Genomic DNA, 25,077 nt, shown 5'->3' with positions numbered 1-25,077 from the left:
CCTCAGCTCCTCGGTAAACCAAGGGGCCTGGGTGGTTCGCTGCCGCAAGAGAGGCTGCAAAGCCGCAACCTGGTCCAGGGCCCCAGTGGCCGCACTGTTCCATGCAGCCACTAGGTCCTCCATCTGGGTGCGGGTCAGGGCTACAGGAAATGGCCCAAGCTCCGTCTGGAACCTATCAGGTTCCATCAGGCGTCTGGGGCGGAACCATCTTGGACATTCCGGTTCCGTCTCCCCGCGATGGGGAGTAGCGGCTGGGAAGTCGAGCCGGAGAAGTGAGTGGTCTGACCATGACAGGGATGTAATAACTAAATCCCCTACTCCCAGATCACTCCTCCACCGGCCAGAGACAAAGATAAGATCCAGTGTGTGACCTCCCTCGTGTGTGGGGCCCTGAATTACCTGGGTCAGGTCCATGGCTGTCATGAAAGCCATGAACTCCCGAGCTACCTCGGATGTCTCCCCTACTGATGGCAAGTTAAAGTCCCCCATGACCAACAGCCTGGGGGTCTCTCAGTCTCATCATTGCCTAATGATGATGTGATTCATGTAACAACAATGGCCATTTGTTTAACAACCATGGCACAATAGGTCATAAAATTGGGCATGATTCATTTAATGACTGGTTCGCTTAGAAATAGAAGTTTTGATCCCAATTGTAGTTGTAAGGTGTATGGACTAAAATTCCCATAATTCCCCAGCCAGCATGCGAGGGAACGCTACATTAAGGTCAACTCTTGGCAGCTTCCTATGTCCACTTCACACATACCATGTTCAAATTTTGGTCTATGCATTTTAACTGGGGTTGACAGAAAAAAGGCCTGTAAATAAAATTATAAAGAGAGCTACTTACAGCTTTTGAAGTTTGTTCTGGACAAAAAGGTGTGTGAGGGTGGTATACAGGTAGTCCTCGACTTAAAACCGTTGATTTAGTGACCATTCAAAGTTATAACGGCACTGAAAAAAATGACTTACAACCTTTTTTCGCACTTATGACGGATGCAGTATTCCCATGGCCACATGATCAAAATTCAGGTGCTTGGCAACCGGTTCATATTTATGACGACTGCAGTGTTTTGGGGTCATGTGATCACATTTTCGGACCTTCTGATAAGCAAAATCAACGGGAAAGCCAGATTCACTTAACAACTATGTCACTAACTTAACAAATGCAATGATTCACTTAACACCCATGGCAAGAAAAGTCGTAAAATGGGGAAAACTCACTTAACAAATGTTTCACTTAGCAACCTAAATTTTGGGCTCAATTGTGGACATAACTTGAGGACTACCTGTATAAAATTGTATGTGACCTGTATAAAATGAATCACACTTTTTTTCTTTCTCTCCTGTAACACTGGAAGTCTAGTGTGGGGAAACTGAATAATAGGGATTCAAGACAAAAGGAATTTATTTTCCCAATAGTGTGTACAATGCAGAATATTCTGTGGCAAAAGTTTGAAATGGTTATCAATTTAGGCATCTTAAATGGAGAATTAGCCAAATGATAAAATTAATGGTTGGTACTGACCATAATGGTTATATATTAGGGCAGTGCCTTAGTTTAGATCAGTCTCTCTCCACCTGACAACTTTTAAGATTTGTGGACTTCCAAGAATTCCCCAGCCACCATAATTATCAGTCAACAAATCAGTGTTTTAAATATTGTACCTTGCCAGAATCTCAGATCCTTGCACTTTTGCTGAGACAAATCTGGGATTTCTGCTTGTGGAGTTAGTTTGTTGAAGACAGAACAAGGCCATCATCTAGAGTTCTAAGAATAGGCAGAAACCCATAGGTTTATTGTGACAATGCCTGAAATAAGAGTGTTTGTGGCTACAAAGAATTCTAGAATAATTAGATGTCAGACAGAGAAGACTAAATGCTATTAGGATTTAGAAAAGCGTCTACACATCATGTCTTTGGATAATATTTGTAGCCATTTATAAACCTAGTAACATCCACTTTCTTGGTACTACAATATTTAGCAGGCCAGCCATTTGTAACCAATAATGAAGGATGGTAGACATTGTCCAACAACATCTGAAAGAACGTAGATGTTCTATCTCTGGACCACATTATTAATAATTCTAGATTCTGTGGAGATAGAACAGAGCAGTTGTCTCCTTCTTTAATTAGCAAACTATCATTAAAAAATATTCAAAACAAGACCAAACCAACTATGCCAGAAACACTAAAGAGGATATTTTAGGCCTTTGACGTTTGAAGTCTGCAAAATGATGGCTAGAATTTTGTAGAATGGATCACCTATCTTAACTGAAGTCACGTGTTTGTTCAGTACACATTTCTTGGGAATAGTGCCCCAATTGTGGAAGGTCTTTTCAGAGATTAACCTGGCCCACAGTTTGGAGTTATGCAAACTAACACTAAACTTTTCTGTAATATCAATATGTGTTCATTATTACTTTTTTTCCATAATTCATTTGAAGAAGCATTCAGAGCATTGTTATGGACTATCTAAAACAGTGTTTCTCAACCTTGGCAACTTTAAGTCCTGTGGACTTCAACTCCCAGAATCCCCCAGCCAGCATAGCTGTGGAATTCTGGGAATTGAAATCCACAGGACTTAAAGTTGCCAAGGTTGAGAAACACTGATCTAAAATGTTACTAGGAAACATGCACTGTTTCCTTGAGCAAAAACTCACAAGCAGGGATGATACATAGACTTGTAGGTTCCATCTGGTCCCAGAGGTAGAAAGCTTTTGGAACTGTAGGTTTCATCTAAATATTATCCCTATGTGATATCTACCCAGGGGTGGGATTCAGCCGGTTCGGATCGGTTCGGGTAACTGGATGCTAATTTTATATCTGGTTTGTTGAACTGGTAGTTGTAAGACTGGCTGCCCCTCCTCTCCTCCCAGGAATCTCCACATGGCCCATTTTGGGTGCCAGGTAAGTGCAGGGCCTGCACGGAGGCTATGGGAGGGCAAAAAACAGGCCTCCTGGAAGTTCCAGAGGTCCAGAAACGTGCCCATTTCCGTCCTCCAGAGCCCAGGGGAGGCCGTTTTTGCAGTCCCGTTGGCTTGAGGAGAACCCGGGGGAGGGCGAAACCCCTCCCCATCCTTCCGTGGTGCAGGGGGCCAAGTAGACCATTCCCACCATGGCCACTCCCACCCAGCAACCGGGAAGAGAACCGGTTGCTAAAAATGTTGTATCCCACACTCTTGTGTCGTAGGCGAACACAAACTTTAGGAATATTATTTGACAGCATGTGTCAGTGTTGACGCCTGGAGACGGCATGGATATATCCCTGATATGATAAGGAGAAGTGGAAGATAATTCACATGTTCTATTACACTGCGAGCTATACAGAGCTTGTAGGTCTGCACATATTCTCCGCTTATTAGAGAGATTGCCAGGGAGGGCAGACAATTTTTATCTAGGCTTTCTCCTCCAGGACACTAACCCAGTTACCACGTATGCAGTGGCAAAATTCTGTGCTGCTGCAATGTCCATAAGAAAAAAAATTGGCTACAGAAGTATAGTTGTCATCTTGTACCAATTATGTGGACATATCTCTAACAATCTTTGGACCATTTTATTTACTCCTATATTTAACGGCGTTGCACCCAGGTAAACCAGGGAGTGACCCGAACAATCTGAGAACATGTATGTTATTTTCCACTTTTAACGTCAATACTTTTTAATTATATCTTAATGTCAGTACTTTTTAACATATTGTAAAAACTAATGTGTATTGCTGGTCTTTGACCGTAATGAGATACATCCTTGCCGTTTTCTTGGCAGGATTTCAAAGTGGATTGCCATTGTCTGCTTTCTAGGGCTGAGAAAGAGTGACTGGCCGAAGATCAACTAGCTGACTTCATTCCTAAGGCAGAACTAGAACCTACAGTCTCCCAATTTCTACGCTGAAGCCCTTCATCATCCTTGGATTCAATATTGTCAGAAAGTCACAAAAGCTGATCACATGACCCCGGGACACTGAAATCATCATACATGCCAGTTACCAAGCTTCTGAAGTTTGACAACATGACCACAGTGAGGCTGCAATGGTTGTTAGTGTGAAAAATGGACAGTGTCATTGTCCACTCCAAACGATCACAAAGTAAATGGTTGCAAATCAAGCACTCCCTATACTCGTCATAGTAGTTCCTATCCTGAAAGTCCTTTATTTCCACAAAGATGTAACCCATGAGGCTCAGTCATTAGAATGCCATCCCTCCTTACCCAACTTGTTAATTTTGGTCAAATGTGATTTGTGGGAAAATGCAATTTAGAGTAGAAAAGTTCAACCTGAGTAAGTTTTTTATTCCTGTTTTCTGCTGGTGCTCAGTGGTGCCTTTTGGTGAACAGAAACAAAAAATACAGTCTTCCCTCTGGTGGATGAGAAATAGTGGGGGAGAGTGAAGAAGAAGAAGAAGGAAGATCAGGAAGGGGAGACTGGAGAAAATGGCTCAAAACAGGGTCATGCTGTTTCTCACACTTTGGTTTATTTCTGCTCCAGATTGCAACTTAAAACCGAAATCAGATAGGATCATATAGTAGTGTGACCCTGACTGGTTCTTGCAGCGAAAACAACTTCAGCTTCCTATTCGTAGCACCTGGGTAATATGTCAGTTGCTGCAAGATCATTACACTTCACTGTTCAATGTGTTTTATGGCCAACTTTCAACTGAATTTCTCATGCCAGGGACTGAAGAGCTTTGCTTGTGCAAAAACCTGCAGCTGGTACCACCAACGACAGATCCTTTCTTGAGAAGCTCAGCTGCCCAAACCCAGGTGCCGAGAGTCACAGCTGCTTGTAGTTGGATTCCCATCAGGGGAAAAATAAAGCAGATGCAATCTACAAAGAAAAGTGAGCAACAGGGTGTGTTATGTGTGTAAATATACATGCACATGGCCCTGGTTTTACAAACTGCATTTTACTTTTGAAGATCGAGTGCAACATTCATCCTGCAGTCCAGGGAAATAACTTTTGTTGGAGAAATGAAGCTTAGATTCCTGGAGGCTGCTAAAAATAGTGTGCCAAGGAAAAACTGAAAGTTAGAGAAGCTCGAAAGGCTGTTTAAGAATTTCCTGGAGACCATCTATTTATGTGGACAAATCTATTTCTTCTCCTGCAATTTTCAGCTAACAAGGTTTCATTGTTTAGTGTGCTAAAATACTGTTGTGGTTTTTAAAACTTGGAGCAATCAAAGATGCAATTTAAAAGCTGAATTCACACGCAGCACAAAGCTCTGCTTTTTAACTTATGCTCATTGAATTTATTGCAAAGAATCATATAATGTTAGATATTTACTAAGATATTTTAAAAATGATATAACTCTTAAGATGCAGGCTACTTGAAACCTCTACGCAGCTTCCATTTCTCTTATATTTTTCCAGAATCTGTGGAATTTATATTCTCGGACTCTGGTTGGTTGTTTCTAAGGGTAAACTGGGTGATTTAAGAAATTCAGTGTGTAAAATAGTATTTTACCTTAAAACTTGCAGATACCTATTTAAGAAGCTGAAAAACATTATCCCCACTATTCCATCAATGTCATATTACTGGCTGTGCCCTTTGTGGACCATTAAGCATAGCATAAAGACTTTATGTGAATCTTGTATTGAAAAAAAAGTATTTATTTACAGATTGGAGATAATTTTGGTCAAAAAAGTGACCAGAGCTCCATGTTATATATTCTTTCAAATCTTTATTATGGTCATAGACCAGCATTAGGATGGTGTGCATAAATCATACATAAAATTAAGCACATGAAAAGAAAAAGCATATATAAATTAAAAACTAAATCCATATATATATATAAAGAAGAATCTAAAAGAAGGGGTAGGATATTAGATGAGCATTAGATGAGCATTAAAAGACTGGTATGTGGAAGGCTATATGAAGTTACAAAGTACTGCAGTACAACAAACTAGGTCCTTGTGAAATCTAGTTTATAGTATAGGTTATTGTCCAATGGGTTTTGTGCACTGCTGCATAGCCCCATAACATTTGTTCAAATTTCACCTTGCTTAATCTCCATGTACCCATATTGCTTAGTTTAAAGGAGAGAATATTGGGGGCGGGGGGCGTTTGTGGTTCCACTTGGGAATACTGTAACATAGGTAGGGATGTCACAAGGGGAAAACTATCTCCATAGCTACTATGGATATAGTTAGTTACAGAGCAGAGACAGTTTGGTTAAGTGGTTAAGGCATCAAGCTAGAAACTTGGAAAACTGTGAGTTCTAATACTGCCTTGGGCATGAAACCAGATGGATAACCTTAGGCCAATCACTGTCTCTCAGTCCTAGAAAGGAGGCAATGGCAAACCACTTCTAAAAAAATCTTGCTAAGAAAACTGCAGGGATTTGCCCAGGTAGTCTTCGAAAATCAGACATGGTTGAATGGAAGAAGGAAAAACAATATAGAACATCATTTACTATCAAGCAGATCTGATGTTGCTTTCAAATGCCTTCTCTAGTACGCCAGGATGTTCTCTGCTGCACCTTATATTATAGTAAATGAATTTGCAGGAGATTTACTTGCTGGACTTATTTAGGCTCTGAGGAAAGCTGTAGTTATATGATTACATGCAAATGGGACAGAAACCTTGAGAGGAATCAGAAGTGTTATCCATATGGTGCATATTTTATCCACTGGCTTAATAATTTAACAATTCAGTGTTTCCAGAATCATAAATTATCCCATTGCACGGCAATAATACAAACTAAAAACTTAGACCATCCTCAAGAATTTGCACGAATCTGCCGAAGATTTTGTATAAAAGTACAGTTTCTTTTTTTTTTCTGTGCTAATTCAGCTGGAAAAGATTGTTCAGTGAAGCTTGTTCCCAGGTCAGCCTGCAGAATTGCAACCTTAATTTTAGAACCCATACCACAGAATTCAAGTATGTAATTATAGACACAGCCTGAATTCCCCTGATGAATTGGTTTGTCAGCTTATGCAGGGAAGATCATTTTTGAAAGATGAAACAAAAAAGAGAAGACGCTAATAAAATAGCAACTGCGACATTTGCAACTGTTCGTCTTGGAATCAGCCTTTAAAATCTATCTTGTAATCTTGGAGGGAACAGCCTTTCTCAACCTGTTTCAGGAAGCATGGAATCTGATCAACAGATCTAGAGTGCTCCAAGATGGGGAAACTGACAAATCACTCGGTGACTTTAGTCATTTACTGACAAGTGATTTAGTGTCTTCATAGTAATCATCCAGCCATTTTTCAAATGATACCAACCTGGTCCCCATTACTGTTATTTTGACATAGCCGTCCTGAATGACTGACAGGCTGTGATTTGCTAGTGGGCCAATGACTGTGTTAACTATTTCTTCTATGATCTTGCAATTCAATTTCTCTCAAATCTCTATTTTTCCTGGCATTTTCTTTTTGTTGTGTCACCTTCATGCCTTGCCTCACTATTCTAAGGCTAATTATATCTTTCTCCTCTTTGTATCCTGTAGTAATCTTGAAATTAAGAGTTTGGCTTTCCTCCAGGAGATCAAGGTGTATATCATAATTTACCTCTCTACAGAGGTTGTATTCTACCGGTTCGCCCAAACCAGTAGCGGAAATCACAGGTGGTCCTGCCCACCTGCCCCGGCTCTATGGCATCCCATTTAGGCCCTTTTTCCGCCAAAAGCACATGTGCGGAAGGCTGAGCGCATGCGTGAAGGTGGGCGTGCTCACATTTGCGAACCAGTAGGGAAGGTAACTGAATACCAACCCCTCCCCCTCTAGTTTGTGAGGCAGGTCAGGTCTTTCAGATCAAAGTCTTTCAGTGAAATTTATAGGACTGGATCTGAATTTAGGTTTCGCAATCCTAAATACAATCAACCCAAATGGTTTACAATATAATCCAGATCTATAGTGGTGATAGAAAAGTAATAATGGCTAAGTGATATACCAGTTTTATACAGGTAGTCCTGCATGACTTACGACCAACATTTAATGGTGGTGCAGTTATGATGACGACCTTGGAAAAAAATGGCTTATATGGCCTGTATTTATGAACCCTGTACCGTGCCTGAGGTTAAATGATTGCAATTTGGGTGCCTTGCAACTGGCTTGCATTCACAACAGATTGTAGCATCTTGGGGTCACAGAATCATGATTTGTGACCTTTTTTGTCGACTTCTGGCAAAAAAAAATCCCCTTGGGGAAGTTGAGTTCCTTAATGACCCCATGATGTTTACCAACTGCATGATTTGCTAAAAAAACTATAAAAATCGTCATGAAATCAGATTTAAACTATGACTAACAACTTACAGCAAAAATTCCAGTTTCAATTGTGGTCATAAATGGAGGACTTCCTGCAACTTTTTTGTCTTTTAGTGATTTCTGATAAGATTTTTTTCTTTCTTTTTCTAGTAGGGTTTACTTTCATCAGTTGCTTTCTTTTTGCCTTGACCAGGTAGTGCTGCATTAATACTATTTCTTCATATATGAATAACTTACCAGTGTAAGAGAATTGATTTTTTAAAACAGAAAATTGATTGTTTTAAAAAAGAATTTTACTATATATTCCATCATGTTCCACATTTATACCTGATTTTTTTTGTTTGTTTCTTTCACATTCATTCTTGTTCTTCTTGTACAAATTGGTTTACATATGTATTTTTAAAGATTTTATTCTGCTTCCGTTCTTTTTAAAACATTCATTTTTAACTTCTACTTTCTGTATTTCCAGTTCTCTCCTTTCTAATTTGCTTTTAATAGAATGAAAAACTTGTCACATTTTTATAAGCTTTTCGCGGCTACGAATTTATATTGTGCAATGCTACCTTAACAGACCTTTAACAATTGATATAAATCAGGGGTGTCAAACTTTAAGGTCTTCAGGCTGGATGTGGTTCCGCGAGGCTGCTCTGGGAATAGCGAAGGACCGGCCTACGGTGCCTCTGCCAGTGAAAAAGCTCTGTTTTTGCTGGCAGAGCGCTTGGGCCACCAAGCCCCCCCCAACACGAGTGACATCGAGCTGGTCACGCCCACAGTGTCCCCTTGACGTCAAACACAATGCTGATGCAGCCTTCAATGAAATCAAGATTGATATAAATGAAATATTAATTATTTAGAGTTCTCTTGCTTTTTCAAGTAAACTTTGTATGTTTTAAATGATATAATTATTTGAGAGTATTTTTTTCCCGGCTCAGCAGTCTCCTTTTTTCTTTCTGTTCTCAGGGTTATTATTGTAGTCTTCCTCTTTCTTCTTTAGCAAATCCATCTGCATATATACTGAAATGTTTTCAGTTTCATTCCTTGAATGAGAGAGCTGTTTGGTTTAAATTATTACATTAAAGCAGAATTTTTCTCCCATCTAGAATATAACATTTTCATTATTTTTTCCCAACTTTTTAAAGAATCTGTATACAAATAATATTTGAAGTAAACGAATTGAGAATTTTATTAATTTACCAAAGCGTCTTCATTCTATTGTTTTCTGCAGTTTTATCACTTTCCTTATCAATGACTCCTCAAAGTTTGTGTCTGAATGTTTTTGCTGTTTGCTTTTTTCAGTCATATAATTCCTTTGTATTTCTGTCAGCTTCCTCATTTACTCTCTTCACCAATAGTTTTCTATATTTATTCAAGTGCTCCAATTCTCTAGTTTCTCTTTTTTTATTTATGTGCTTCCTCCCGTTGACTTTCTCTTGTACAACCTGCTCAGCATCCTTATTCCTTTTCTCTATCTGTTTTTCTTTCTAAATCACTGAATCAGCCTTACAACACACATCTGATTTTCTCTTGCCAGTGGCTGATCACGGCTGGCATTATATTTTAATTTTTGCTTATAATATTATAAACATGATTGACTTCATATTTAACTGCTAGTAGATCTCATATTAAGAAAAGATACAAATGTTTTAATTGGAGAATGGAGAAAAAATATCTTCTCATAATTCAAGGACTTTGCAGGAGGCATTTATTACAATCCACCCTATCTTATCTGAATATTTTTTTAAGGAGCAGATATATCTAGAAACTATTAGCTTCTATCTATCTATCTATCTATCTATCTATCTATCTATCTATCTATCTATCTACCTACCTACCTACCTACCTACCTACCTATCATCTATCTACCTACCTACCTACCTACCTACCTACCTACCTACCTTCCTACCTGAAATCAACATATAGACACCCATCTCTAAAACAAGCAATTCTGGTAGCATTCATCAGAATTAAATAACATAAAAAACATAAAAACCAAACTAAAACAAACAATAGACAAAGGTTGTTAAGCCACTGGAGTCCCAGTTCTTGGTTTGACACTCTTTGGCCTTGTACCACTATGTTCTATTTAAGATCAGAAGCGATTAAAGAAGGAAAATGCAGATACAGCTCAGGCAGACCTTGTGGGGCCGGGGAGCCAAAAGGCATCGGTCTAGAGAAGGAGTGTCAATCTGACAGCCTGCAGGCTGGATGCATCACATGCAGGCCACGCCCACCCCAGCTTCGTGAAGGGGGGAAACATCGCAATACGTCACATGATGGCAACATGACACCGAGAATTTGACACCCATAGTCTAGAGTCATTGACTTCAAATTACAAGATGAGACAGGTAGGGCAAATTTGCATCGGAAGGGATCAAATTATGTACATTATATTGCCAAAAGTATTCGCGCACCCAGCCACATAATCAGACTCAGATGTGAGCGAATACTTTTGGCAACATAGTGTATATATTAATTAACTGCGTTATTTATAATACCTTGTCTTAGTGATATGGGTGGTAACCAAGTTTAAAGCTTAGTACTGAAATGTAGATTTTGACTAGAAAATAAATTTCTAATACTGCTTTATGTTATTTTTATCAGATTTGTTCTTTATCAATCCTATTCGGATAACTGCGCCTGATTTTTGTGTGTGTTGTCTTTTCAAAAAACAAAGAAATGGAAAAAAGGTATAATGAGAAGCAGGAAAAATGGATTATCAAACCCACTTGAGAAATTGTATGTAACACTGTCCTATCTGCTTACTACGTTGTGTTAATACATACAGTTCATTTAGAACCTATTTAGAGCCCCTTCACTTTTGTCAATATTGTTATGCTGCAGCCTGATTCTACATTTGTTGAAAGTCATTTTTTCCTCATTAATCTACACCCATAGTGACAAAGTGAAAACAAAATTTTAGAAATGTCTGTAAATTTATTAAAAAGAAAAAAACTGAAATATCACACTGGCATAAGTATTCAGACCGTTTGCAACAGCACTTGAAGTTTAGCTCTGGTGCCTATTTCTCTTGATTGTTGCTGAGATGTTTCTACACCATGACTGGAGTCCACCTGTGGTAAATTAAATTGATTAGGCATGATTTAGAGAGGCACATACATCTCTATAGGCTTTACACAGGACAATGCATACTGTAGCAGAGCAGAAGCCATGAGGTCAAAGGAACTGCCTGTAGAGCTCAGTTCCTAATTGTACAGTGGCCTCTATAATTTTCAAATGGAAGAAGTTTGGCACAACTAGGACTCTTCCAAGAGCTAGTCGCCAAGTCAAACTGAATAAGGGAGAGAAGAGCCTTAGTAAGAGGTGATCAAGAATCTGATGGTCACTCTGACTGAGCTTCAGAGACTTTATGTGGAGATGGGAGAGAGTTCCAGAAGGACAACCATCCCTGCAGTCCTCCACTGATCTGGGCTTTATGGTAGAGTGGCTAGACGGAAGCCTCTCCTCAGTACAAAACACATGAAAGCCCGCTTTGAGTTTGAAAAAAAACACCTGAAGGACTCTGAGAAACAAGATTCTCTGGTCTGATGAAATCAAGATTGAACTGTTTGGCCTCAATTCTAAACATTATGTCTGTAGGAAACCAGGCACTGTTCATCACCTGCCTAATACCATCCCAACAGTGAAGCATGGTAGGGGCAGCATCATGTAGGGGGGTGTTTTTCAGCAGCAAGGACAAGGAGACTGGTCAGGGTTGAGGGAAAGCTGAATGGAGCAAAATACAGGGATATTTTTAATGAAAACCTGTTCAACAGCGCTCAGGACCTCAGAGTGGGCCGAAGGTTCACTTTCCAACATGACATCCTAAGCAGACAGCCAAGACACCACAGGAGTGACTTAAGGACAACTCTGTAAATGTCCTAGAGTGGCCCAGCCAGAGCCCTGACTTGAACCCTATTGGAACATCTCTTGAGGGAAAATGGCTGTCCACTGATGGTGCCATCCAACCTGACTGAGCTTGAGAGGATTTGCAAGGAAGAATGGCAGAAAACCCCCAATCCAGATGTGCAAAGCTTGTTGCATCATAACCAAAATGACCTGAGGCCGTAATTGCTACCAAAAGTGCTTCAACAAAGTACTGAGTGAAGGGTCCGAAAACTTATGCCAATGTGATATTTCAGTATCTTTAAAATAAATTTACAGACATTTCTAAAATTCTGTTTTCACTTTGTTATAATGAGGGGGGGGGGGAAAGAATTTCAACAACTGTAGAATCAGGCTGCAGCATAACAAAATCAACAAAAGTGAAGGGGGTCTGAATGCATATTATCTTCGTATGATAGCATCTCATTGGCTGTATTTTTTATATTTTTTATTTACTATAAAAAGTTATTTACCACACTTGAGCAAGCTTATGATCCACACTTTGAGGAAGAGTTAAACTTAAGTGTTTAGCATTTGTTAAATCATGAAAAAAGTTTTATTATATAGTTACATATACACAAAGTTAAAATTTCAGTGAATAGCATCATTTCAAACATAATTAAATGGGACATCAACTGTAGATCATCTGATACACAGAAGTCTCAGAACGAGAATTAGTGTTTTTCTTATTTTTCCCCATACATTGCTCCCGATTTTACTTGCTTACACATAATTTCATTTTTCTTTTAAAATGCTAAGACACTCATATAACATTTACACATCTCATACAAAATTCAATATACATTTTAGGTAGGAGTACAGTTATACAAATATATACAAAATAGATATTATTTGTAGTTAACGTATTTGATCAAATTCATTAGCAACATGTCAAAAACAAATGCACATAAATGTTGACAAAAGTTTTCAATCCTTTAGAATGAAATATGACCATTAATTATATAAAATAGCACAAATAGAGGCTTTAGATTGGAAACTCTGTTAGTCTCCAGTAGTTGAAGTTAATTAAAAATAAGACACTCAAAATAATCAGATATTCCATATCTGATATTTCTAACATACACCTATCTGTCTTGATTGCAAATTGCTTATGGAACATAGTTGTTCACAGAGCAATAAACTATTGCACGAGATAGTTCCTTCTGAAGAGTAATGATTTTTCATATTTATGAACAGCAGCTATGGTTCTTGAGAAGGCAACAATTATGAATGCACATCTTCTAGCATGAGAAATATACAAGGAATAGTCATTAATACTGTTAAGAGTTGTCAACCACCATCTTCTCAGTCTACTTTATGGCAATAATGTAAAAGAGAAAGATTTGGCAAACACAGATGGATACAGGCTGTGGCATCAGATAAGATGCAAGGACCAAGTCAACTTGAGTGCTTAAAGCTAATTTTCTTAATTATGGAAGAAGCTCTTCGAAGAATGAAAACCAAACTTTTCACAGTGATCACACTGTAGTAGAATAAGACTCCATTCTTTTTTTATTGTTTTCCTTCTCAATATTTGTGCTCAGTGATTCAGTGTTTTCAGTATCGCTGTCACTACTGTCTGCCACTGTTGGATTCCGCTCCATGTGACCAGTTCCCCTGTGCAAATGAAAATGGATCCCGTGTTCTTGAATGTGATTGGATATAAAATCTTCATCTGAAGAATGCAGTGATTCATCATCTCCTATCAAATGGTTCACGATATGAATCCCATCAAAAGTGTTTGTGCCTGGAAAAGTTTTCTTACTTTTTAAGCATGTGATCTGTTAAAAGAAAAAAAAAGAATTACAGAAGAGGGTCCATTGTCCTCTTTGTTTCTAATTTGTGGACTAATTGCTGTTGAATTATGGGCTGCAATTACAAGAGTAGAGTTTCAGTATATGCAAATCTTTGCTCATTCTGTTTTAGAAGAATTTGAAACAGATGAAAATATTATATGACTGGTAACTGGTCCTGAATAAATTTACAGCTTTCAAGAAAACATTCCAATGATAAACATGATTAATTAGACATTTGGGGCATTGGACTTTCTGAATCTGTTCATTATTGAGATGAATTTCAATCTCATCATTCAAGTTACATGTAAATCAATTATAGTACTGGGAAACACGAACATCAACAGACCTGACCTATACATAAAAATTACAGAAAAGAGCACAACGTTTTGTGGATGTAGGGTTGCATTTTCACTTTGGTGTCTGATTCTCAAACGCATCTGGGGGATTCAGGGCAAAAGCCAGTTGTAATTTTGTTTACATTTAAATTGAGTTTAAAATGAATTTAGTTACATTAAGAATTACCATTTGACGATAATTTTGGTGACCTCGGGGGACCTCAGGATGTATTTTATACAATTGTTTTGTTATGTTTTGCAATGTTCTGCAAATATTTCCTCCTCGCACCTTTATAAAACCTATTTTTATTTTATTCTTATGCTTGATCATCTTAGAACATGACTGATGTTAGAATATTGTAAGGAAATCTGTTGCCCTTATTTAGAAAAATACTTTGTCCTTTCCACCATGCAAAATTAAACTCTGCACTTGGAAGACACTGTAAAAGTCCAGACATGTTCATTAATATAACATTATTATTAATTAATGAGTAGGTTTAAAATATTTACAGCTTGTAGGTGATAGAACTAATATTCCAAACAAAGTGCCTGCTGAGGACGAGAATAAATTGTGTTCGAGACATTTTTAAGTTCATTTTGCTTAGCTTGATTCCAACAAGTATTTCAGTGCAAGATTCTTTAGGAAATGAACTATGCCAACCACTAATTCAATTTAAAATGAAAAGCATACACACTCAATACCTCATGCACAGGAACTTAAATAAGATGTTGAATCATAAATGGTGAGGAACCACTGAAACCATGCTTCAGGTGTTAAAATCATAAGATGAGATTACAACAGACTTTGTACAGAATTACAGGATGCTCAAAACAAAATATGCAGCAAGATGTCCCATTTTAAGACGCTTTGCCTTAGTAAGACACCCCATTATAGTGAGGAATAATTTTTGGAAAATGCCAGGAGGCTTGCCCAAATTAGATACTCCACAAACAAGATTGTAGCATTTTCAAATTCAAATCAGAGTTTAGGAACGTCACATTATGGGACTCAAATTTTAACAGCTCCAAAGCCAATAGGAAATTGCAATTTAGTAAGATCTGAAAAGCCATGTGTTATCCATCTCTACTTTAAGCACTATCAAATTGACTTGGACACTAATGTCCACTAAACTTTGTGAAGTTCCCCTCCCAAAAAACTTTTAAAATGGGAACACCCACTCACATGCAAATCATCCTTAAGTAACCTACAAACTATCTCTGTGTCATGTAATATTGAAAAGAAATTTAAAATAATTTCAGAAAGTCTTTGACTTTTTCTCCTGCTGATATTCTTCTTAAAGCCAAATTAAATCATCAATTTTTGGCAGAATTAAATATTAATCTTTCTGCATTCAAGGTACAGTGCAGTAGAGAAGCTCAGCCATACCCTATTTGGTTACAGTTACTACACTGAAGACTGGAAATTATCTTGAAACAAGAAATAAAGCAAGAGACACATTCTTAAGCTGACTGGATGCTAAGTATTAAGATGTCTTTAAAAACATGTCCTATTGGCTTTGTATCTTTCAAATGTTAACTATGGCTTAACAGTTGAACCATAAGAAAGCTGTGAAAGTTGGACCATAAGAAAGGCTGAGTGCCAAAGAATTGAGGTCTTTGAACTATGGTGCTTGGACTGCAAGGCGATCAAACCAGTCAGTCCTAGAGAGATCAACCCTGACTGTTCTTTGGTAGGCCAGATCCTGAAGATGAAACTCAAATACTTTGGCCACCTAATGAGAAGGAAGTACTGGAGAAGAACCTAATGCTGGGAAAAACTGAGGGCAAAAAAAGAAGGGAACGACAGAGAATGAGGTGGCTGGATGGAGTTACCGAAGCAGTAGGCATGAGCTTAAAAGGACTTTAGAGGATGGTAGAGAACAGGAAGGCCTGGAGGAACGTAGTCCATGGAGTTGCGACAGTTTGGACACAACTTCGCAACTAACAGCAACAGTTGGACATAGAAGTCATCCTTTTCAGGGCAGTAAAGGAGATGATATTAACGTAATGGTGGGCAGGAAAAGCTATCCATTCTGGAGAACGCATGGCAACAGAATTGAAATGTTTTCTGCGTCAACAGCTGAAGAAGTACATAGTGTATAGAAAAGGAAAGAGAACCAGAATTGCTTTTAAAAAATTCTTTGGGAGAAATGTGGGCTGTGGAATAACTAAGGAAGAATATTTGGATATTTCAGAAAGCTACTATTGGATTCCCTCGTTCTTGCAGTGCTAGCATAAATCTGAATTTCACATCCAAAGTGATGGGCAGATAGATTACAAGTATGACAGAACATGTGCTTTTGTACGTCTGGAATAAAAGGGATGATCCAGATGGCGTGGATAAAGAAATAGAAAGATTAACCAGTCCAGTCTCTTTCTTATCAAGCTTACTTCTGGATGAACTTCATAAATATGTCCATGTGGTTTTCCTGACAATATATGCAACTGGTTTGCCATTGCTTCTTTGCAGATTTTTTTTAAAGCTTCCCAATTTAGCCTCTAGCACTGGAATTCTATGGTGGTCCCCAACCTACATAGTAACTACGTTTGATCTCACAGTACTTAGCTTTTTAAGATCAGCCAAACTTCACTAGATGCTGCCATTTAGCTGGATTGAGTGCCTGAACGTAAGCATCAGAAAGATAGTCGGCCAAAACCACAGGCTATTATTAGCCCAATTACCTGTTGCTTAAATAATGTCAGCAGCAATGACAACTGATTTCCCTACCAATGTCTCCAGTCACTTTGGAAAATGCAGAATTAAGAAGTGAACCAACAAAGCCACATCTGCCACACTAAATCTGGTTATCTTCTTGAGAATACAACATAGCCATGCTCCAAAAAGACAGAAATTCATACTGCTTGAACTTTTTCACAACATGCTCTTCTTACCTGTAGTTGACTGTTACACCCAAACATAAGCAAGAGGAAAAAGATAGCAGAGAAAAAAATTAGAAGTATTAAACCATTTTAATCTAAAATTTAAATGCAACAAACCAAGGCGGCTATTTAAGATTCAAATGCTCTAAAAATATTATCAATGGCCAATGTGTTACTTTCAGGAAAAATACAGCATAATTACAAAAATTCCTTAGTTCAAAGTTTTCTTTTGCTTAAACAATGACAGAAAGAATATATTGCCATAAAGAAATTTCCAAGAACCTATGCCAAATAACTGTTACCTGTATTATAATTGGAATTGCATCTTTGTGATGGTGCTGAGAATTGTCTCAAATCTGTGATTTTATAGGTTTAGAATTTAACCCACTGTCTGAGATGTTTCCACCAACTTCTCTTGCGTCCAGAACCAGAAAATATGCACTCTGGAATTATTTACAGTTTCTATTGCTCTAGTGCATACTTGTTACTCTAAAATTAAAACGTAGGCAATGCAAATTCCTGTTAGAAGTCCAATTGCATCATATATCTTTTGGTTCTCTATTTGTGAAACATTAATCTTTCTCCTCCAGTCTGTAAGTGTTGAGTACAGATGATGTAACCCAAAACATACTTTATTCATCTGCACTGTGAAAACTATGCAATATATGCAAGTTGTATGTCTATGTAATCTTTTTTTTTAAAATCTAAAGTTTGCATGTGACGCTTACTTCCACAGCTTGTTTCTCTTGGTAGCAACCCAATTAGGAAGCATACTATTATTACCGAGAGATAAAACAGTAGCCTTACTTCAGTCAGCATCAGAAGTACCAAAAAATACCTGATTAATCAGAAGAAGCCTGTTAGCACCTTTTAATTGACAAACTTTATTAAAAAGCAATCTGTGTTTGTGAACTGTGATTCACCTCAACAGGTGCATGCCTTTTAATAAATTGTTAATCTCAAATCAAATCAAACTCTTATTAGGGGAAAATAATCTGAAATTGTGAATCTGAAAAGGTGCTAACGGACCTCTGTTAGCTGTTGACTACTATAATTATATACAGTCTTGCAACCTCCTCCACCTACGTATTTAATTATTTAACTGTTTTATGTATGTATTTTATAACGCATTTTAGTGACTGTACACCGCCCCGAGTCCCTTTCGGGAGAGGGGGCGGTCTATAAATACGAATAATAAATAAATAAATAAATAAATAAATTAGCCTAAGACAATCTCCTCTTACAATATCTACTCTTGATTATCTCAATAATTCTTGTCCCAGTGTGTACCAAAAGAACCAAAATGCTGAATTGGGCCTAAAGCAAGCTGGACCAAATAGTAAAATAGCCCTAAGTGTAATATCTTGTGGTGAGCCCTCTCGCTGTTGTCTGAACGAGGAGTCCCCAATCCCCAGGCCATGGTTCACAACTGGACCGTGGCAGAGATGGACACGCGCATGAAGGTCCACTCACACAAGATGTGGTAAGCGTGCACGCATGACGCTCCACTCGCGCAAGCAAGTTGTAACTTTGAAAAGTCACTAAATGAACTGTTATAAGTTGAGGACTACCTGTATAGGCAATGTGTCTGGATAACTGGATTGTGTAAAAGTCAGTTTAATTTCTTTTAGCTCACGCCATATCTTGAAAGGAAAACTATTATACCTCATAGTCTAAGAAGAGGTAATAAATATGCTTAGTAATGATTAATTCTCACGGCAGATGTCATACAAATGAGATCCAGAATCAATTCACACATATTATTTCAGGCAAAAGCTGCTATTAATGTGAGCCATTCATAATTACTGCATTTATCGGAAATAAAGAACATCTTTCTTCCCAAATAATTCACCTTTAAAAGGGAATAGTCAATTTAGATTTCCCGACAATATGATAATATACCTAAGATGTTGGTAGGGATGGGGTGGGAGGGAGGGAGGGAGGATTCTATTAATTTTCAGTGTGGTGGTGGAGGAAAATGCTTGCCTTTCAGGTAAGTGCTATAAACATAAAACCTGAATATTTGTAAATGGTTCAAATGACCACATATTATGATGATGCCGTTTTGTTACAGCTGAGCATGTTATGACACTTCACTTTTACAGAAAGACCAAAAGTATAATTAAACTTAAAATTAAAGTTATGCATATCTTGATTCGGAGTATATATTTATTCTAAACATCTGGATAATATATATATTTTTAAAAGTCATGGGAGTAGGTTTTTTCAACTTTATCACTTATCTAAAGCTAAACAGCAAACAGGAAAAAAGATTTTTAACACTAAGTTGTTGTACTGCTAGCTTGACAAAGATTAAAACTTGCGATAAATTGAGAGCAAAAGATTTCAAGTAAGTCAGAACAGGAAACCAATAATTTGATCAGGCAGGGTCATGACTTTTTGATCACTGGGCTAATACCATATAATCAAAAGTTTTGAAATCTTAATAGAAAGTATGTGATTGAAACGATAATGTGCAATCAGAAAAACATGTTTCAAACTCAATTCTATAAGCAATTTTGCTTATTGCAAAACAGATCTTAGTGCCGTATTATTTAGCACAGAGTCTCCAACCCCTGGGCCGCGACCCACTACTGGGGCTGGGGCTTATTTGCAACTGGGCTGGGTGAGCAGCAGGCCGCGGCGCATGTGCACAGCTTAACTTGCACAAGTGGAGCTGCATGTGCATTTCAACATATTGCTCACACAGCCCGGTTCCCCTCTCCCCCCGCCCCCAGCTGGACTGCCAAGCTGCAAAGATTGGGGACCATTGATTTAGCTAGTATCAAGTATAGGATTCAACATAGGATGATAATCCTCAGCAGCCATCATAAATTTTAAAGAAAATAAAGACATAGTGATAAATAACCTAATAAAGAGGTGTAACATGAAAGATTGCTTAAGGTGATCAATTATGACCTCATTAAGTCAGATTTATAAAGGAAATTTTGTTTCTTATAAAATCAAACTGAATTAAAATAAAATCCCCATTCACCTATGATTCTTATCAGCATTATTTTTTTCTATTACATTTTTCGTATAAGTTCCTCTTTCCTTATCTCAGTTAGTTTCCAAGAAAAATAGGCCTCTGCATTTCACACTGTGTAACAACATTAACAACAACAACAAAAGGGATACGTTTATTTATTTAAATACATTTTATATGATCTTCTCCTCCACACCAAGGAACTGGGGTGGATACTAATCAGTAAAAACTATCCTAAAATTACAAACGAAAATGAAAAGGCACCATACTTGAAACAGCTTCCATAAGACTAAGTCAACCAGACAATTTAACTATAGGAAAGCAATGAAAATACAGGTAGTCCCTGGTCATATGACATCTTACTTCATGACCACTTTGCTCAACAACTGAAGATCCCAGGCCCAATTGTGGTCCTAAGTTGAGGACTACCTGTAGACTGAAGTTTCTACCGTGATGGTGTCAGAGGGTGGGGAAGGGAAAGGAACTATCCAGCTGGATATGAATTACATTAAATGTTTTTGCCGATTATCTTAAACACAGAGCACAACATGTAAACATTAAATTTGTAGGTTACACCTTCTTTCAGACAATTCTGGGGTTAAAATAGAAAATAACATGGGTTTTTGGATTCAATTTGGGAGGAGTGCTTCAAAATGCACAATACCACAAAGTCAGTTCCTGTCTGTGATTTATTAAAGGAGCTACATCTGTTTCCAGCATCATCCTGTTACAATGGGAGTCTTTCTCTAGCAGCCATGCGATCCTAGAAAAAAGGATGTGGCTGTTACAAGGCGCAGACCGGGTGCTGTGTGCTCTCATTCCCTTCTCTCCTGAAATTGAAAGGAATCCAGGCTCCTAAAAATGGCACAAGAAGGGAGACACTCTCCCTCCCTCCCTTACACACACATACACACACAAATGCTATTAAGGCCCTCGAGTTTAATAGCTATCTGGCATGAACAGCAGCTCTATTTTTCAAAAATACACACACCCTTCAACATATCAGAGTGAATAAAGTTACTTAAAAACCCAGGGTCCATAAAGCTGCTGTGTTAGATTGGGTATTTACTAACCACATGACCTCACAAATGCTATCTTATCGCATCACAGTTTCCTCAGACTGACCACAATCACTGAAAATCTAGACTCCGCCAGCATAGATGCTCAGAATCTGACACGTAATAACAAAAACAGCAACTTTTAGTTGTCCAATAACTTTGCTGTTGTGGGAGGCCAAATCTGGTGGTGTGGTCTTGTCTTACTGCATCTGCAAGATACCGTACAAGGAAAGCACATGATTTATTGTTCTGAAAGTTTTCGCCACATGTTGGAACACTCACATTTTTAAATCTGAAAACATTTCCCCGCTCCTCTCTTGGGTGTCAGAAGATCATGGAGCAGAAGAAGTTTACATATTATTGTGTGTTATCATCATTACAACCATACATGTCAAAAATTTGTATTATTTATTTAGGTTTATATGACCATCTATCTCAATTTCATGGCTCTGGGTGATGAATAGCAGTTAAAAATTTAAAATTAACTTAAAATAAATCCATCCAAGCCATCAACACAATCATCCTAAGGGCTCTGTCACATCTCCAATGGCATTAACAACGTCTTCAAAGATGGCTGAAGGCCACCAGGTTGGGGCTAATCTAATCTTTCATATGGTGATACTCCAAAGAACAGGCGCCTCGGAGGAAAAGATCTCTTTCTGGGTCCTGCCAGATAGCCCATTTTAACAGAGAGGATCCATGATGTAACTCTTTTGCAGGATCTGATGTGGAGAAATTGTTAGAAAACAGCAGACTCAGATACCAAAATTATATTAACAGCCAGGTTCTAGACCCTTTATTCAAAGATTACCGATAATATCTTTGTCCTGAGTCTAAGTAAAGGATGAACGCTAACGGTGCAATTGGTGTAATAATTGAGTCAATCTCCTATTAACAACTTGGTTATTTTATTTTTGGATCAACAATTGGGTTTTGGACCTTTTCCTAGGAAGTCATACGACGTTATTCAGTTGTAATGCAACTAAAACACATATAAAAACAACTGGGTTTTGTAGTTTTAAGAAAGTAAATTTCACATGTTCCTATTATTTAGCACAGGAGGTATCAAACTCGCGGCCTGCGGGCCAGATGCACACTGGCCACCCCCACTTAGCAAAGGGGGGAAAAAGTCGTGATACATCACGTGATAACATGATGCCGTGAGTTTGACACCCCTGATTTAGAACTTTTTTTCTTATTTAGTCTGAATCATTTATCAAAGTAATTATTTAGCATTTACAATTATCTAAAAGTAGAACATTTCATCTGTATTAAGCCCATTTTGTTTCAACAGAAACATGATCTGAACAAGAGATAACAGATCTATCAGCATCTTTTTCTAACTGCATTAGAAGAGAAAACACCAGAAGAGTAATAGTACAAGGTTCAATGGGGATAGGAAGAAAGAATTTTTAGCTTTCAAGTTTAAGAAAAGGAAATGAGATCCCCTATCTAAATAATCTCTGCAGGTATTATCTGAAATGATTAAAAGCCATCCATTAAAGATATTCTAGATATCAATCAAATGTTCTTCAGTTAAACATTTCCTTATCAGAAGGATAACCTGTATCCGAGCAATTCTGGCTCTAGATTTTGCTTACTTGCAGATCCACAATCAAAAGAATAGTTAAAGTTACAATAAACTAAAAACTTTTTAAAAGAAATCTAGGCTTATTGCTTGCAGAGAAGAAATATAGAAAGGTCACATAAGATTAATATCCTTGAACTACTTTTTCACAACAATTAAATGTAACATACCTACAGATATGACTTTAAAAATAGGGTATTACTCGATAATCCTCAATTTACAGCTGGTTGTTTAGTGACAATTCAAAGTTATGATAGACACTCCAAAAGGTTCTTATGACCCAGTTCCGAAGTTATGATGGATGCTGCTTCCCATAGTCACATGACAGTATTTTGGGTACACACTAACTAGCTTGCATTTATAGCTGCTTGCAGTAAGCAGTGGTCATGTGACTGTGGGTTTACTTTTCTTTTCTTTTTTTTTGCTGAAAAACAACATTTACTTTTGGAATTTGCTTAACCACCATAGATTCAGCTAACAAACATGGTATTCATTTAACAAATGTTGCAAAAAGGTCTTAAAACCAGGCCAGACACATGGTACCCTACTTTTGACTGTCATGACTTACAACTATAATGGGAACTCTCCATTATAGTCTTATGTTGAAGACTACCCTTATATCAATTTCATATTTTTATAGAAAATATCTATTTAAAAGAGGCTAACAATACTTCAAATCAAGAAACATGTAAAACATACGGCATAAATGATTTATACAAAACAATATCACAGAACAAAAATGTCTGTTCTAATAGAGATGATTGGCATTAGAAATCAGATGTGGTATTGCTACTGCATAGAAGCCTGCTGCTATTACTATATAAATTATTGCCTGAGAATTTAAAAAAAAAGGAGAGGATCTAAAACACTTCACAATGCAACTGTCACAACCTGCAAATCCAGGATTTTTTCTTCATTCTATGACTGGAAACCACTATTCCTTCCTTCTATTTCCCAAGAAACTTTGTGGTTTGCCAATGTAGCCGGTAGGCAATCTTATCAATTCTAATCTTATATACCACTCCTCTAATCTACACAACACATTTGTTCCTTGGAGTATCCAACAGGAAGCCAAAACAACTGTTCGGGAATGTTCAAGAACATATGTAAGTGACACTCACTCCAATAAAGGCACTTGATAAAATTGAGAAATGGTACAAATGAGAGAATAATAAAAAACAAAAAACATATTTTTAATTTGGACTCAAATCTTTTCAAGAGCCAACTCAATCAATATATCTTCCTGAAGAGGCCTGTTTTTGTATCTGGTTCATGCTGGCTCATATTAACATTAATGATAGTTAGCAGCATATTCTTACAGTAAAAAAAAATATGACTGTCCACCTACGGCTGCAGGTCATTAAGCTAATCCTTTCAGAAAATTGCTTTGCAAAGGTTCCCAACTAATGAAATGCAGGCACCGTGGTTTATGTCATAGTAACTAGCAATAGCACTTAGACTTATATACCACTTCATAGTGCTTTTATAGCCCTCTCTAGGCGGTTTACAGAGTCAGCATACATAGTTTTTCATATTACGGCATTTACTGAATGCTGGAAAAGCAAGCAATGTTTGTTTCAACAGTTTCAAGTCCTTAGATATTTCATTTATTTTACATATCCCTGCTGCCTTCATGCCTCAGCAGGTGACAACACCTGACTGGCCTTGGCTGAGTTCAATATACCAGTAAGACAAGGCCTGACAGTACTTATAGGTGGGGGATAAATTTCAATTCTGGCTACTATTGTCTTGTAATGCAGTCCTAAAATATTCCTCCTTCAGGGATACTGACTGGAACAGATGCAATTTTCTGAAATGGATAATATACTGTTTAAGCATTTGCTTGTTTCTTCCCAGAGTTTTGGCAAAGTCTTCATTGCTACCTAACATTACTTTGCACCTGTTAACACCCAATTTGCTATGTTAGTTGATACAACAATGACTTTAAGGTTAACAATATGTTTCCACTCTCTTTCTCAAGGAGAAACATTTGAGGTGTACACATACAGACTTACACTAGAGAAGCTCATATTTATTTTCCATATGATTATATAATCATCTATGAATACCAAACTGTTCCAAAACCACCAAAAATGTAGCCATTTTGTGCATCTTAAAGGCAGATGACCTTAAATTAGATATCAATGAATGTTTTGAAGAACATGGCCAAAGTTGGGGAAAGGAAAGAAATAATTGTTTCCTTTCTACAGTGGTACCTCGGTACTCGTTGTTAATTGGTTCTGGGAGGTGTGATGAGTACTAAAAACAACAAGTACCAAGCAAACTACCTGACTTACCATGTGACCCTTTGTTTTGGCTGGGAAGAACTTTCTGTCTGTATCAGTGACCT

General features: G+C 37.6%; 3 protein-coding genes across 6 annotated transcripts in view; 1 reads left to right on the top strand and 2 right to left on the bottom strand.

Moving 5' to 3' along the window:
- DIPK1A (divergent protein kinase domain 1A) overlaps positions 1 to 25,077 on the bottom strand; it is a 263,262-nt gene that overhangs the window by 84,791 nt on the left and 153,394 nt on the right. The window lies entirely within an intron of this gene.
- Positions 1 to 25,077, top strand: part of RPAP2 (RNA polymerase II associated protein 2) — a 300,695-nt gene that overhangs the window by 151,136 nt on the left and 124,482 nt on the right. The gene's annotated exons all lie outside the window — the stretch shown is intronic.
- Positions 12,601 to 25,077, bottom strand: part of EVI5 (ecotropic viral integration site 5) — a 79,427-nt gene continuing 66,950 nt past the window's right edge. For 3 of the 4 annotated variants that reach the window (XM_081949574.1, XM_081949577.1, XM_081949576.1), the window contains one exon: positions 12,602 to 13,865. In XM_081949574.1, coding sequence (XP_081805700.1) covers positions 13,563 to 13,865 — 303 coding nt within the window. In that variant the 3' untranslated portion in view covers positions 12,602 to 13,562. Of the gene's footprint in view, positions 13,866 to 25,077 lie in introns of all 4 variants that reach the window. The other variant, XM_081949575.1, reaches the window with a different exon arrangement.

Source organism: Natrix helvetica (genome assembly GCF_964273705.1).
Source record: "Natrix helvetica genome assembly, chromosome: 3".
NCBI lineage: Eukaryota > Metazoa > Chordata > Lepidosauria > Squamata > Natricidae > Natrix > Natrix helvetica.
Note: the sequence above shows the minus strand (reverse complement) of the source record. Positions and strands in the feature narration are given on the sequence as shown.